General features: G+C 41.7%; 2 protein-coding genes across 3 annotated transcripts; both read right to left on the bottom strand.

Annotated features, from left to right (window-relative positions):
* Nucleotides 1-507: 507 nt before the first annotated feature.
* LOC135717318 (serine protease inhibitor 77Ba-like) lies at nucleotides 508-3,076 on the bottom strand. Of its 2 annotated transcripts, none has more exons than XM_065239316.1 (6): nucleotides 2,730-3,076; nucleotides 1,936-2,096; nucleotides 1,673-1,872; nucleotides 1,316-1,607; nucleotides 896-1,258; nucleotides 508-822 (listed from the first exon to the last, which is right to left on the bottom strand). In XM_065239316.1, exons 1-6 carry the CDS (start codon nucleotides 2,740-2,742, stop codon nucleotides 556-558), a joined length of 1,296 nt encoding a protein of 431 aa, XP_065095388.1. In that variant the 5' UTR covers nucleotides 2,743-3,076; the 3' UTR covers nucleotides 508-555. The 2 variants fall into 2 exon arrangements, with proteins under 2 accessions (XP_065095388.1, XP_065095387.1); XM_065239315.1 differs by having other exon boundaries at nucleotides 509-822; nucleotides 2,724-3,076.
* Nucleotides 3,077-10,801: 7,725 nt separating this feature from the next.
* On the bottom strand, nucleotides 10,802-12,310 carry Pex3 (peroxin 3). Its single transcript, XM_065239314.1, has one exon. The coding sequence runs from the start codon at nucleotides 12,163-12,165 to the stop codon at nucleotides 11,044-11,046; it is 1,122 nt and encodes a 373-aa protein (XP_065095386.1). The 5' UTR covers nucleotides 12,166-12,310; the 3' UTR covers nucleotides 10,802-11,043.
* Between the last annotated feature and the right edge of the window lie 3,352 nt (nucleotides 12,311-15,662).

Raw genomic sequence — 15,662 nt, 5'->3', positions numbered from 1 at the left:
CTACGTGCATTCAAAAGAACATTTTGAAACTGGAAGTGTGTGTGTGTGTAATACTAATATCCAATTCATAGAGGTAATACGGGGCTTATTGTAAGTGAAAGTAACCTCGGAATGGGCGTGACTCTCAAGACATTCTGAAATGGGTTGCTGGATCTGCAATAGAGCTATCACCTTCTAAGTTAGAAGTTCTAACTCCATGACTAAAGCTGTCTGCAATGACTTTAAATGCGACATTGTAGACACTGTCGACCAGTGACCCTTTGGGAAGAACTGTGTGCCAGAACCATAGACATTTTCCTTTGGATTTTTTTCTTCAAAGTATAACAAATATTTTTACCACCAAAGTGCCAAAACTCCGCGCATTTCGCCATTATATGATAATTTTATCTAAATTTATATAAATTTTCAAAATCGCGTGGAATTAGGCCTTAGGTGCGCAGAATTATGGTATTAATTAATTATAAAATTCATTGATAGAAACATCACACCAATTTTATTGAATAATGTTTTTGTTTGATACCCACCATTTCTTCGACCCCATGCAAAATATTCTTATTAACGGTCCATCGGGTTCTTCACCTGACCCATGTACAGAATCTGATTCGTACGTTTGTCCACAATCAGAAAGGCAAAGGGTCGGTTCGCAATGAACCGCGGCGGTGTTGCTTTATTGACAAATATGGCAGCCGTCGATGCTGCCGCGGTCGTTCCCTCTTCGTTGACCACTATTTTGCTTTTCTGGATGACCGTGTTGACGAAGATGTCGTCAGCGATCTTGTTGAACTGTGCGGCTCCCTTGTTTAAAGCGAGACGGATACCCATCTGTAAATTGCGGGTAGATTGCAGAGGGATTAGATTTGCCCAAGAAACTGTCAAAAGAAAATAAAAATCTTACATCGTACAATGGACTATCCAAGTAGAGATCGTTAGTGATCTGGAATTGTGGTAGATAAACTTCAACTTCATCGTCTTCGTACTCTTCAGCAACCTGCTTCAGTTCGCGGTAGATTTCTTCCATGCTGAAATCTGCCAATCGTGCCACAATTTCTTGCAGTGCTACCCCTTTACGAGGAAGTATTACCAACATACTCAAATGACGATCGCTGCCATATGGAAGTTCTACGATCTGTGCTTGCAGTTCCCGGAAGGCAGCAAATGGAAACACGGCCTTTTGAAACATCATCGGCACCGTCGCTACGATTTGTTCATTCTCGTTGTAGAAAGGAGCATCAGTCGTTAGCGATCGGTTGAATGGAAACTGAAATTCATTGATTGTAGATTAAGAAGGTCGGGTAAGTGAGATAGTTCAACAAACCGTCCAATCACCCTGGAAGAACAGAACCGAAAGCAGTAATAGTCTTGCATCTTTGACATCCGTTGGGTAAACTGCTCTGGCAATTTGACCTTTGGTGGCATCGGAAACGACTTTGTTTATATGATCGTAACTCATCTTTATCGCCGCTCCAGAACTGCTGAAATCCAAGGCCTCAAATAACTGGTCTCCATAGAAAGTATGTATACTATGCTCGAAATCCTGTTTCACCGGTTGATTTTTGTTGGTGAACATAAACTGAGCGGATAATATCTCCAATCCACTGCTGTTGACACTAGAATAAAAAGGGGGAAAGATTAGGACAATCCAAATCTTGCATGAGGCTACGATTGAACTTGCTTGGTCGTTTGCTGCATCTCTTTGAATTTATGTCTAATCAGACTTTGATTTTGAACATTCATAACATTGAGAATCTCGTGCAGAGTCTCACCTTCGGCACCCTCGCTTAGCAATGCCAGCAGAGTCCATACGGACAGCGGGGACATTATGATATTTTTCGTCTTCACTTCACCATGGTCTTCGACACGTTTAACCACATGCTGACAAAAATGAAACACATTTCAAGATAACGGAAGAAGTACATTTTTAGCTGGGTAAATTACCTTGAATAAATTAAGGGCAAATTTCTGCGAACCCTCGTAAAGATTGTTCTTTGAATTCACTAAGATCGGATCCGTCGACGGTTGCTTTTCCTGCTGGTCTTGGCCTGCGACAAGCGCGATCAACGTGAAGGCCACCACAGTCTGCAAAGCATTTCTGTTCCCTGCGAAATAAACCAGTATTAGGGGAATTTACGTATTCTCGTCAATCTAAGCAGCGTCCGAACTTCTATTAGCGATTTCTCAGCGTCATACCAATTCCAATTGACAGAATTGATCAAAACGGGTTGAACATGTTTTTACAACGCTCCAAACTTCTCAGGTGAGAGTGACTATTGTCGGCAGTCTCTTTTTCTTCGGCACCCTTTCCATTTGAACTGCGTGTTAACCAGCTGTTCTATTATCGGCAACTCGAAATCAGCCGTATTTTGTAGTATGTATATTTCATTTAAAGAAAAATATGGTATAACAGGAATTCACAGTCGTAAAAATGTAATCAGATTGAAGCTGAAAAGGTAAGGAATCGGCTTAATACATTCAGCGAAGAGTTTTGATGGGAAAATACAGTGAAATAAACGTTTCAATTTCGGTTGCCGAAAACAGTCAATGGGTGCCGAAGCCATAATTTACCCTATCACAATACACCACATTGAAAAAAAAACATAAACACATCACGACATGAGTAACCGGTTTGTGATCGTATTGAACTCTTCACTTCGTTTACGTCATGACTTATGAGATGTTGGTCGAAAATACGAGTCAAGGTCATCACAATCGGTGCTGCAGCTTACCCTTACAATTTGCAGCCATCTCGATCAAGGTGATATCAAACAGGATTTCCTCCAGGTAGAAGCACCTAATGCTGCATTAAGAAGATTGAGGCTTCCTGATCTTACGACAGTAGGCAGTAGATCACACTCAAAGCTCAGCTACTACAGTACAGTTCTGTCTATCCGCACGTTCCCAGATAGCACCAATACCACCGAAATCGATACGTTGAATGAATATAATTCTCGATCACTTAGTGTGATTCAGGTGGGGATTTCCGACTGGATCGTTATCCTGTGTGACACACAGCGATGATCGCGGCAGTATATTTCCTATACGCACGTTGAATTTCGTTTACGTCCTATTCGGACGAGAGCGCGATCTTTACTAATCTCCCTGCAACCGCAACGCATTAGACTAGGCTAATAGAAGTACGATGATGACGATCACTCTTCTCTCACAACACTGCTCTCTCCGAAATCATTTGTCGAGTATGGACTACGGGAATGGAGAATTTCCTCAGAATGTTGGTCCTTTCATTGAATGGATGGATTTTGCAGGTTTTCCCTAAGGGCATACCTAGGTAAATTCTGTTATCACTTTTGCGAACTGAGAGGCAAGACGTTATTCCTAATTCTGCATTCCATTCATTCTGTATTTCCGTTGTTATCAATGCTTGTGGTTGAACGGTGGTGTAAAAATTCCCTGAGATGCTTTGAATTTCTATGACTGGTCGCTCTAAGTGAAAGGCCTTCAATTGAGTAGGCATTACTTTCCACCATCAAAGCCGGCAGATGTCGCCCCGTCCAGTGGCGGATAAACTAGTTTTGCGGTATAGGAATTTTCGAATAATTGTCGTTTTCTCTTCAAAATTGCTTCCTGTGGTTAGAATTGTTTTACATTTTCTTATTTTAACTAACAGTGACAATACAGTACTGGACGAAAGTATACACGCTATTTTGAAAGTACCCATTAATGGTTGAAAAAGACTCATTTTGAAGAAAAGTGGCTTAACTCATTAAATGAGTAAATTTTTTACACATTAATGAGTATCTGTTACCCATTAATGAGTAATTGTTAATCATTAATGGGTAACAGATACTCATTAATGGGTAAAATTGTTTAATCATTAATGAGTTAAGCCACTTTTCTTCAAAATGGGTCTTTTTTACTCATTAATGAGTACTTTCAAGTTAGCGTGTATAACATCGTGTTTATATTTTCTATCTGAAAAGGTTGAATAAGCTGTAACTTTTCAGGATGTGCATCTTAATTTCTCAATTTTTTGGCTGCTATTCAAGGTGTATCGGTATAGTTTTCAACTTGATTAGATTAGATAGTCCATCTATACCAAGCACTGGGAATAAGGCCTGTACTCGAAAAAAATGCACCAGACAAAAGTGTTCGCCAAAAATTTATTTTAAGTCGGATTTCCTTGAAACTTTCAGGGAATGAACTAATACATATGGATTATGTTTCGGCACAATTACTTTATTCAATTTCTTTTCCATCGCTGAAAGCCCGCATCTTTCTCTTAAGACCCCTCATTACATTTTGTGCAATGGTGGAGCCGACCTTTTTGGCGAGGGGGGCGACACATCTAAATCTCAATTCTAGATGCTCAACAAATCTCACACTAGCCAATCAATCTTCGAAAAATCTTCAATCATTTCTCCCATCTACTTGCATCGCACATCATCTTTTTGGAGGAAATCTTCAGAATCGTCATCAATCTTCTTTCTATCTACTCAGTGTGCATGCAGTTAACCACAGCAAAACACAATTTTTCCTGTATCGTAGATAGAGTCGCCCCCCTCGCTTTTTGGTCACTTTCATCCCTTTCTTCAACTCCACCGCGTTCTTAAACACCTTGGACGATTTTCGAGCTTTGGCCTTCATTATGGCCCAAAATCTTTCCACCGGACGAATCTCTGGTGAATTTGGGGGGTTGGCGGTTTTTGGTACAAAAACAACGTTATTGTCTCTGTACCAATCCAACGTCGATCGCGCGTAGTGGCATGATGCCAGGTCCGGCCAAAATAATGTCTCGTCTCCGTGGGACCGCAGGAAGGGCAACAGACGCTTATGGAGGCACTCGGTGCGGTAAATTTCGCTGTTGATGGTACCCATTGTGATGTACGGTTTACTCAGTTTACCGCATTGGCTATGGCCTGCCAGAGCAAGTATTTTTTGGCGAATTTGTCCACTTTCTTCTTCCTTATGTCTTGCGGAACATCAAACCGTGATTTGGCAACGTAGAACTCCAGCCCCCCGGTATCTGCTTTGCGTCTGCCTTGATGTAGGTTTCGTCATCCATAACCACACACATCGGTTTCGTTAACCACTCTCAATACAGCTTCCTTGCGCGGGATTTGGCCGCCGTGTTTTGTTGATCACGCCGGTTCGGTGCCTTCCGGACCTTGAATACACGAAGCCCAGCTCGTTTCATGGTTTGCTGAACGAACCAGGCGGAACACTTTGCCTTCAGAGCCGCGTCGCGAATCGAAAGGTTCGGATTACGCTTGAAATAATCCAACACCTTCCGGGCCTTCACAGGGTCAGCTGTCTTCGATTTTCTTCCACTTCCAGCCCGCCGCTTGGTCCTTAAACGATTTTACCACCCGAGACACAGTTGTATGGGTGATTCCCAGTTGTCTTACGATCCATCTCATGGGATTGATTATAGCAAAACTTGCCACATACAATCGTCATAGTTCATTTTAGTAAACAAACTAACACTTCTTCCTTGTCCTTGGCACCTTTACTAACCCCTTTAGAATCTGAGCGCCGTCTATTCTTTGGCTTGTGTCAGATGTCTTCACTAACGTTTCAAGTTTGCTATAGTACGCCAATAATCTATAAATTTAAGTTGAATAAGAGTGGCACTTATAAGATAATTCAAGCTGAACATTGCTTTAGGTCCTAAGTAACATTCACAGCTTCTCTACATCGATTTACTCTTTGTATTCCCACGGCCATGTAAAGACATTCCCATGTATCTTCAGCACATAGATCGATAAAAGAAGCTAATACGATAAACACATCAAGAAACGGTTTTATGCTCATGACTTATGACTTAATTTGTTTATTTGGTTCTACATCAATAGACTGGGTTTAGTCCTAATGATGGATTAAACAATACTAGGAAATACAATATAGCCAAGAAGTAACAAGTTGCAAAGGTCGTGAAGTCCAACTTAATTCCTAATTCTTAAAAATATATTACGGAATCTCTGACGCAGCGTCTCGCGTGCCAAGTGAAAATCAAAAAAGGAAGCAACACGATTAAAAACCCTTTGTAGCCCATTGATAGCACCATACGGGCTATAGTTTGTACGACGAAAAGGCATCCTCAGCATTGCGTTGTTACGGAGTGCTCGTGGTTGAACGTTAACGTCGATTTGTTGTAGAATAGAAGGACAATCGATTCTGCCCTGTAGAATGTCTGAAACAAACAGGGCCCATGTCGTATCTCTTCGACTCCACAAAAGATCCAGGTGAATTAACTGGCATCGACTTTCGTAGCTTGGAAGGCGATGAGGATCCCTCCAAGGCAATCGTCGAAGGGCAAACCAGATGAATCGTCGTTGAATAGACTCTACTCCAGTGCTGCACAATTTCGACAATACACGGTGATACTCAAAATTCTGCTTTGGTCACTCGTTTGAGCTAACAGTCATCGTCAAGGCAAACCATGTCAATTGTCAGTGGCATTTTTGTCAGTGACGAACGTGTGCTGATTTGTTTATTAGCTAAATTTTAAATGAAATTAAATTTCTTGAGGAAAACATTCACATGGAGCCATTAAAGTGTACAAGCATCTACGTCCTGAACAGCTTGGATAACAATAATGTGACTCAGAATGCAAGAAATTACCCTTTCTGTTACCAGGTGAATCTTTGTCATTGACGAAAAAATGAATGAGATTTTGACAAAGATTTTTTTGAGAATCAAGTCTATCATTGACTATGTGACAAACAATTTTGTCAATATCGCACAAAAGTCTGTCAATGACAATGACAAATCTCAGCACTGCTCTACTCTTTGTACACTGTTTTGGTAATTGGGATTCCATACAGGGCAGCAGTATTCTAACACCGACCGGACGAGGGAGTAGTAAAGCAACTTCAAACAGTAGATGTCCGTAAAACTTTTAGCTATCCTGAAAATGATCACGTACGAGAAATGCTGGCTGTATGTGAGTTGACAATCCAATGTCGTTTTCGTTTTTACTACACTACACCGGTGTAGTGTAAGCAGCAATAAGCGCGAGTCATTGACAGTTTATCATCATTTGTTTGTAAACAAAGGTGCAACCGATAGCTACACCCAAAAAAATTTCGGTGTTCGGCGGTGTAGCACCGGTGTAGCTACACCGCAAAAACGAAAATGACATAAGATGACTCCCAGATCCTTAATGTGATTCACACGATGCACGTCAACCCCTTCTAGGATATAACTGAATGTAATTGGATGTTTCTTCCGTGAGAACGTGATTACTGTACATTTTGTTGGATTTACAAACCATGCGGTGCAGTTGGCACCAATTAGCAAAAGCGTTGAGTTGGAGTTGGAGAAGGTGGTAGTCAGCAATGGCTCGGATTCGGAGATAGATTTTCATGTCGTTTGCGAACGACAGTCGTGGACCGTCGAGGACGAAATTGACGTCGAATACACAAGAAATATCAACGGGCCGAGGTGGCTACCTTGCGGAATACCCGAAGTGGCAGGGAACGAAGGAGATCGGCAGTCGTCGATTGCAACTTCCAACTGACGATCAGATAGATAGGATGCGAACCATCGTAGGAGACTGCCGTTTCTACCGATCCTATCCAGTTTGGCGATCACTATAGGATGGTTCAACTTGTCGAAGGCGTAGATGACATCTGTTTGCATATGGTCTGTCGTACTCTCCGTAATGTACGAGGTGAGACACAGAAGGTTGGAAGTAGTCGATCGCCCTGCCATGAAACCATGCTGGTCTTCGCTCAAGTGCTGCTTGAAGTGAGAGACTAATTTTTCCATAACGACCAACTCGAACAATTTAGTTATGGCACACAACAATGTGATACCGCGATAGTTGTCGATGTTTCTTTTGCATCCCTTCTTATGTATGTATGTATGTATGTAAGGTAGCCACCATCCCTTCAATTCTTTTGCATCCCTTCTTATGCACTGGAAACATCTCAGCTGGTTTCCAGCAGGAAGGAAACACCCCACTGGAGAGGGACTTTTCGAACAGAAGGTAGAGAGGAGCCACCAGGCTATCAATGTGTTGCTTGAGAAAGACGGAAGGAACTCCGTTAGGTCCAGGCTTAAATGAAGACTTCAGTTGCGAAGCCGCCCTAGTTACCATAGCGAGGTCGATGTTGATAGCTGCCAAAGATTGACCAGACATTGGAACATTACAGGTAGGTTCTCATCCGAGAATACACTCGCAAACTTGGTTGAGAATAGACGGCAAATATCCTGAGGGGATGAAGCTTCTTCGCCGTTCAGTACCATAGTCGATGGAAGGCCAGACTTCTTTCGTTGCTCATTCACATAATTCCAAAAAGTTTTCGGGTGAGATCGAAGCTTCCGATGAACATTTCGTTGATAACGCCGATAACATTGGCGACTGGTTCGTTGATACGCATGATTGATCCTCGCATAATGGTCCTTGAGTTGTAGGGTGTGGTACTTGGTGTAATTTCTTAGCGCGGCTCTTTTGGAAGACTTTAACATACGGAGTTCACTTGTTTGCCAAGGATGATGATTACCTTGTTTAGGAACTTTTTTCGGAACGTGTCGCTCAATGACGTAAGCCAAAATATGCGAGAGCGAGATCGGCAGGGACGAGTATCCTGTGCCAGTCCAAATTCGAAAGAAGTTCCCCGATACGGTCGTGGTCAGCATTTCGGAAATCGTAGGAGACCCCTAGGGGGGTGGAATGACCTCAGGAATTTGGTTGCCTTCAAGTGCAATAAATAAAGGAGGATGGTGTGGAACAGTCTTTATCAACGGAGAAACAGTCATAGACAAATGCGGAGCAGTATCCGGAGCGGTGACGAAGCAAAGGTCTAAGCTACGATTGTTCTCATTAACCACGTGGTTGATTTGCTTCAGAGTGGCGATACTGTAATGATCCAAAAGACTTACAGCTCCAGAGTGAAATGTAGAACGATCGTGGTCCGAATACAGGAATCCACCGTAAGATGATCGTCAAGGGGGCTGCATTGCGATCTAGAATTGGCAACGACATCAGGCAGAGGATGTTCCAAGACAGATATTGAATTATACTCGCCTGATTGGGAGATTCGGAAGTGACTGCGTCGGAAGGACTGGAGGCTTCCAAAATACTATCCACGGTGCGTCCCAGGATCCAAGATGAAGAAAAGTTGATTTCATGTTCCCATGACGTGCATTTCCTTCGTTAGGAGATTTCTCCTGTGAGCTGAAAATCAAACCGACTTCGAAAAGCGAATGATCAATGTTGAATTTATACTTGCCTGGGATAGTAAGTTGGAAAACCCCCGACCCATATCTAAGCTCATGTTATTAACGAAAGGGACAGTCGACGAAGAGAATCCATCAATGTTACTTAGGTCCTAATGCAATGTTCAGATTGAATTCTGCGGAAATTCTGGGATGATGATGAGGAGGATGATGATGGATAATAATATTGAAAATCAAGCACACAAAATAATTCAAGATCTCAGGCTACTAAACTGCCTATAATCGCATATCAGTCCCATACGGATTTTCGTCAATTTTGAGATAACAACGGTATGTACTATCACTTGGCATCTACTTTCATATTATGTGTTAAAACTACGGACTTCGATCATGAAAAATGTGAAAACAACATCAAGCAAAATAATCGTATATCAGTTCCATGCTGAAATTCAATAGTCTATGTTCAAATTAAAGTTCTGTTTTTCGAATTGCCATATTTTTCGCTGATATAACAAATCATGCAAGCTTCGTTGCAACTGATTTTAACTTGAGAAAATAATATCAATATATTTACTATGGTTTTTCAAATACAGATGGCAATTGCACTTCGTAACTTCGACGTCCATTTTCACAATGCCTACTTTTTTCCATATGGGACTGATATGCGATTATAGGCAGTATAACGTCTAATGATTTCATAATATTCCGGAAAAAAAAAAGTTTGCTTTAGCGAAGTGAGTGGAAGCGAGCTTGCCCTATAGTCGCTATATTCATAGTCTGGCGGATAGAATTTCGATCTATCATAAAGCGGAACCAATTCAATATATTTTAGTACTATGAACTTTTATAAACAAAACGTTGATTATTCTTTCCTCGCTAATCGAACACAAATTACCGGCATCAACGGATAGGGGAAACTTTCGGTAACTCAAAGATGGTGTTAGTTTGCGTAGACGAGCCTTGAGTCACGAGAAAAGGGTTTCCGAAATTTTGTTCACAATAGCTGATGTGCTCTTTTCTGTTGTTGGTCGTGATTTGCTCGATTGGTTTCGCTATTTGATAGCTCAATTGGTTCCCGAGATTATATCAGCCAGACTATTAATATAACGACTATACCCTGCCCGTGTGGGCATATGACAGATGTCGGATTACAGCTATTGTAAGATAAGGATAGATTAAGTTCGCATAACACGTTTTAAAAAAGGTTGCGCTTGTATGGCAATATTTTCATTGTACCTTGCAAAATAATTGCGCAGAACCACCTCAGTACGATGAGGATAAAATATGCTAGGTTTCTTTATTAAAGATCCTTTCAGCCATTTGCTGGTTCGTTTCTGGTGGATAAAATTTAAGCTCGCAGAGCATTTTTTATGTCGGTGCTTATATGAAATTCACATTGGTCATTCACATCCATAGCGGAACTGGAAGTAAATAGCATGTTTGCGGGGTTCTCCGCATAATGTTTTTTTTTTTTTTTAATACAGAGCACGATATGTGATGCGATAAGAAACATCGCACCCAGCATTAAAAGAAGAAAATAGATAACGAAAAGTGTGGGTGGACAGTTGTTATCATTTGGATTTGCAAACGAACGGAACTGGGTCGCGCCTACCACCTATTTTGGGACATTATTTTCTTCACCAAACATTCAACAGAAAGCGGGTTTACGATCTAAAGCAAAATGTTTATTGTTTGAGTTTGAACTACATGATAATACAGTGCATTACAAAGCCATACACATTTTACTGTTTCCGTTTCCTTACCATCGGATCCTTGCTTAAAAATTAATAGTCTTTCCACCTAAACCTGGTTTACTTCTGCTCGTAAAAGAGAAGAAAAGAAGTGTAGCCTTAAATTCCTACCGTACGAATGTTATTTTTTTTTAACTGGTCACAAATGCAGCATCTACTGGCAGAATGTTTCATACACATTAACGCCCAGGGTTTTGAGCTTTTCCGACTGCATAAATCGTGCCACCAACGAGGACATCATATCGTTGGTTCTCGGCTCGAATCCGTTCAGCCCATTAGACGAGCTCGACCCGATCGAGCCCTCAAGGGCCTGCGAAGTCAACCCATTCACGATCGGAATAAGCTTGGCAAGTGAAATCTTGATGGTGTTGATATTTGACAAACTTTCCACATTTAGGGCCGATTTCGATGAGGACGGAGTCGTCTGAGAAGGCTCCGTTTCGGCATAGTATTCTGCCAATTTGTCGACGATAAGCGAGAACCCATTGGACACATTCGACAGGCAAACGTCTGCTACTTCCGCATTTTCCAACACGTCCAACGTTTCGTCGTACATCTGACTGAGAATGTCACTACGATTCACTTCCTGCGGAAGAGTGTACTTGGCGATGTGTTTAGTCGGGCTCTGCTCGTCATTATTCAGTGCCATCTGAATGGACCAGAACAAGGTTTCAGCATCCGCTAAAGTCAACTGCTGCTTCAGGCTGTATCGCTGCATCACGACAGTCACGTTCTTCCTGATCATCTCCATCAGCCTATCCAAACCATCTCCCATAAAGTACTGAATCATCGAAAGGTACGTAGTTTGGATATCAATCGTAACTTGCTTGTCATCCTGTCCGACTGTATCTCTGTACAAATATCCTCCCAGCAAATTGATCTGTGTCTTCAGCGTGACAGCCAACATCGACGAGGCATACACAAGCGTCACAATGCGACTGAATGCTAAAATCTTCAGTTCATCCCACAGCTCCAACTTATTGTCCGGATTGGAACGCAACTTTTCCAATATCTCCGAGGTACTTAAATCCTTCAGTGCCTTTTCCGACACCGTTGGCGACAGTCCCACGATCGTCTGATTGCACGTCCGCTCCGTTGATTCAAAGTGCTGCATCCGTTTGAACCGTTCAGCGATTTCTTTTGCTTGACGTTCCTGGAACTCACGTATCTTGTATTGAATGATTTTGATAAGGAATATTCCTCCTCCCAGCACGACTCCCGTTGTAATGAACTTCCTCCGGTGACGGTAAAAGAAATCCTTGATTCCGGCCAACATTCCGTCGTCTAGTGCAGCACAGTACTGGTGGTCAAAGGTCAAGAGGTACTCGGGGTCACGGACACGGCAATGGTACTTTGTAGTTAAATTTTCTTTCCTAATGCGCGACGGTGATTTTAATTAACTTTTGAGTGCACTGATGTCTGGCTGCTCTCGCACGATTAATGTTTTGGTGATGTTTTCTTTATCGCAGAGCTGTCACTTGTCATCGAATGAAACATTTCGAAATGTTTAACAGAGCTGCATTCGAGGGGGATGAACCTTTTTTAGTCGAGTAGTTTAGAATCTGAGTGAAACGAAGTGATTTTTTTCTTCAATGTTGGCTGCGCATCAGCTGGCAGCAAACGCATTTGGCGTAAAGCCCAATCGTTACTCCTTCGCAGATAAAATGACGTTTACTACCCCTCGAACTTTGAATTGAAACATTATTTTGAGACTTTTTCTTCTAGAACCTCGAGGAAAGTAGCCAACATTTCTCGCGTCACTTTTCAAAAGGTCCTAAGTAACAAATGTAAACAAATCGAGATAAGCGATACAAACTATTGTTCTTCTATCATTGTATGTGATACAAAAACATCCATCCAAATTTACTCTTATTTATTTAAGAAAATCATTGATTAAAAATTGTCCAATGTACAGTTTGAAATGATGGGTAAATGATTGTTACTTCGGTCATTCGGACTGCCTAACATGATTGGTGCTCATTTTCCAAAGGCCGGGCCAATCTAAAGTTAGGTACTATACTCTGAAATCTGTGAAAGGGAATCTAGTATCATGTAGACAAAACGTCCAATGTAACACCCATTGATTATGTCATTGAGAAAAATCGTCCAATGTAACATGTCCGATGTACAACTCGACTTGTCAAAACGTCCTATGTGGTTTTTTCTATGTTGTAGCATGAAATTTAAAGTAAAATTGTGATTTTACCGTTTCTTCTAAATTTTCAACGTTATTATACACTGACTACATTAAAAATAGTATTGCAAAATGTATTGTTTTTAAACAGTTAAATTAAAAATCTGTCGAACTTCAACTTCGATTTTCTCAAAATGGTGGATATGTTCTATTTGAAAAGTGACGCGAGATTTGTGCGTTTCATAAAAAAATAGAAATTAGTTGGTCCTGTTTTGTGAAATCGCTGGTAGAGGGTCACGCCAAAACTGCTTGACAAAGTGGTCAATTCGACAGTGAGCATGCATAAGGGCCTATACGCGATGATCGATTCTCTTCGTCGATTTTCTCTTTCGTTAATAACTCGCTAGATTGAATGTTTATCGGTGCGTTTGCTGTTGCTGTTGATAGCCAATACAACCTGTTACTACTATACATTGAACAAATTCTAGAAAATTGTTTCGCTTAGCTGTAGCAATGCAAAGAGAAAATCGATGAAGAGAATCGATCATCGCGTATTCGCCCTTATGCATGCTCACTGTCGAATTGTCGGGTTAAAATTTGACACTAAACGCTCGGTAGTCTGTTCGGTTAAAAAACACGCAGAAAAATCTATTCGGGTGCGATTAAGGGTGGTCAGTGGGTCTGTGAGTTTCGAGACATAGCTGGTGCTTTCTTTTGCGAATGTAAACAAGAAGGATAGATGTTAGGACTTGTAAAACTCGTCTACTCAAGTTCTATATTGTTGAAATAAACTTTTAACCTCGAGCAAGTAGGGTTTTATTTATGCTAAGCTTTTATCGGTGTAGATGAAACCCGAAATAACTCACTAGAGACAATCGACTTTACTTTCTTATTTATGCAAAGCTAGAACAATCTGGAATTTATTGCCTTCTTTTCTTAAAATCGCTGGTAGAAAGTTGTCCCAAAACTTTTGACTATACGATTAATTACTTAACGGTTACTACGAGGTTGTAACCAGTTGGTTACAATCCGTGGATTTTCGTTTGTATAAGTTGTTGTTGTTTGGAAAATTCACGTATTTTAATTTAAAAGACAGAAGGCAACACACAGCAGCGAGAGGGTTAGTACCGCTGCAAAAACACTCGAACGATACTAAAGGGAGGACAATCGTAGTCTTAAGCTAAAAATGGCGAATGATCGGCAAAAGGCATGCGAGTGGCCATGTTCTAAAAGAAATAACCTTCAAATTGGCAGAAGTAATCAGGCGTCCGTGTAGACCGGTATCGTGAAGTGTAGTGCATATATAATACAACCCCCCCCCCTTGTGGGGTTTGGGCTGGAAAGCCTACCTCCGTTCAGGACCTCTTGTGCTTTTGGTACATTTCGTACACCTCGTACCGTAAATAAAACGGTCTTACAAGGCTCGGCTCGGAAGTCAAGATGGCTTCCGAGTCTAATAGTAAATGATCCTCGATCGTCCGTCAGGGACGATTCCCTCAGACCAGTGGCCTTAATTGCCAAGGAGGGTCCCGTCTCGGCTCGACCAAGGTGGCCATGCCACGGTCAGCCGATGCCGTCAACGACGGAAGACGCCTGCCAGCCAAACGAGCCAGCAACGCCTGCTGAGCCGTATGTGGCTGATGAACGCCACCAGATCCGCCATTCTCCCAAAGCGGCAACAACACTGTCTGCAGCCCGCGCCGCAAGTTTCCGGCCACACGGTAGTGCAGGAGCAGCCGTGTGGGCCAACGCCAGCGTCGCGACGCCGAAGAAGAATCTGCTGCAACAGTGAGTACCGTACCGTTTATAAACTCTCGCATACACGCCACATATATGTGAAAACCCACACCCACACGCCACAGAAAAGGGCAAATAAATGTTTCAGAAAATGTGAATATTCCTGTGTTTCATACTTTGTCCGCGTAGCCCCTCCGAATACCCAGTAACATGCCGGCCCTGCGACACAGTTCAGGGGTCTCATGCTACTGAGCTAGTTACCCGGGAGTGTCTGGAAACTACTAGGAAACTAGGAAACTAGGAAATCAAAACAATATTTTGAGATTTTTTATTCACCCGAACCCCGAGAAAAGTAACAAAATTTTGTGTTTCGTTACAAAATTGTAATATGTTGCTGCAGTTTTGTGAAGTCACTTTTAGAAAGTCACAATAAAACAAAGTAGTCCTTTATCGCTTAATACCGGGCAAAATGTATGAAGGTAAATACTCAATCAATCGAATATTTTCGTTAGTCTTAAAACGTCTGTCGATCTGTTAAGATCCGAATTCCTTGCAGCCAGTACCTTCATCAGGTTTTAAACTAAGATAACTGATGAGACCAGAATCTCTAATTTAGTGAGAAGTTCAGACCTCAGTCTACAATCAAAGTCCAAAAACCTGATGCTAAAGGCACTTCTTTTCTTTCTATCAAATTCTGAACCACGTTATTGTAACAGTCCCTTAATTTAGTAGGGTAAAGGCTGCCGCACAATGCATAAGTTTCCGGGTTTGTTGACAGATAATATATGGGCTAACTGTCAAAAAACCTGAACACTTATCCATTGTACGTTAACTGTCTTAGCGTCTTGAACAGTTTTTGATAGAATCGAGAAAAAGGCAGTCCCGGCAGGGCAACGGAGTAC

Source organism: Ochlerotatus camptorhynchus, unplaced genomic scaffold (assembly GCF_037179485.1).
Source record: "Ochlerotatus camptorhynchus isolate MF236.1 unplaced genomic scaffold, CSIRO-AGI_Acam_v1.1 ptg000055l, whole genome shotgun sequence".
NCBI lineage: Eukaryota > Metazoa > Arthropoda > Insecta > Diptera > Culicidae > Ochlerotatus > Ochlerotatus camptorhynchus.
The sequence above is the reverse complement of the archived record's forward strand: the minus strand, read 5'-3'. Positions and strand labels throughout refer to the sequence as shown.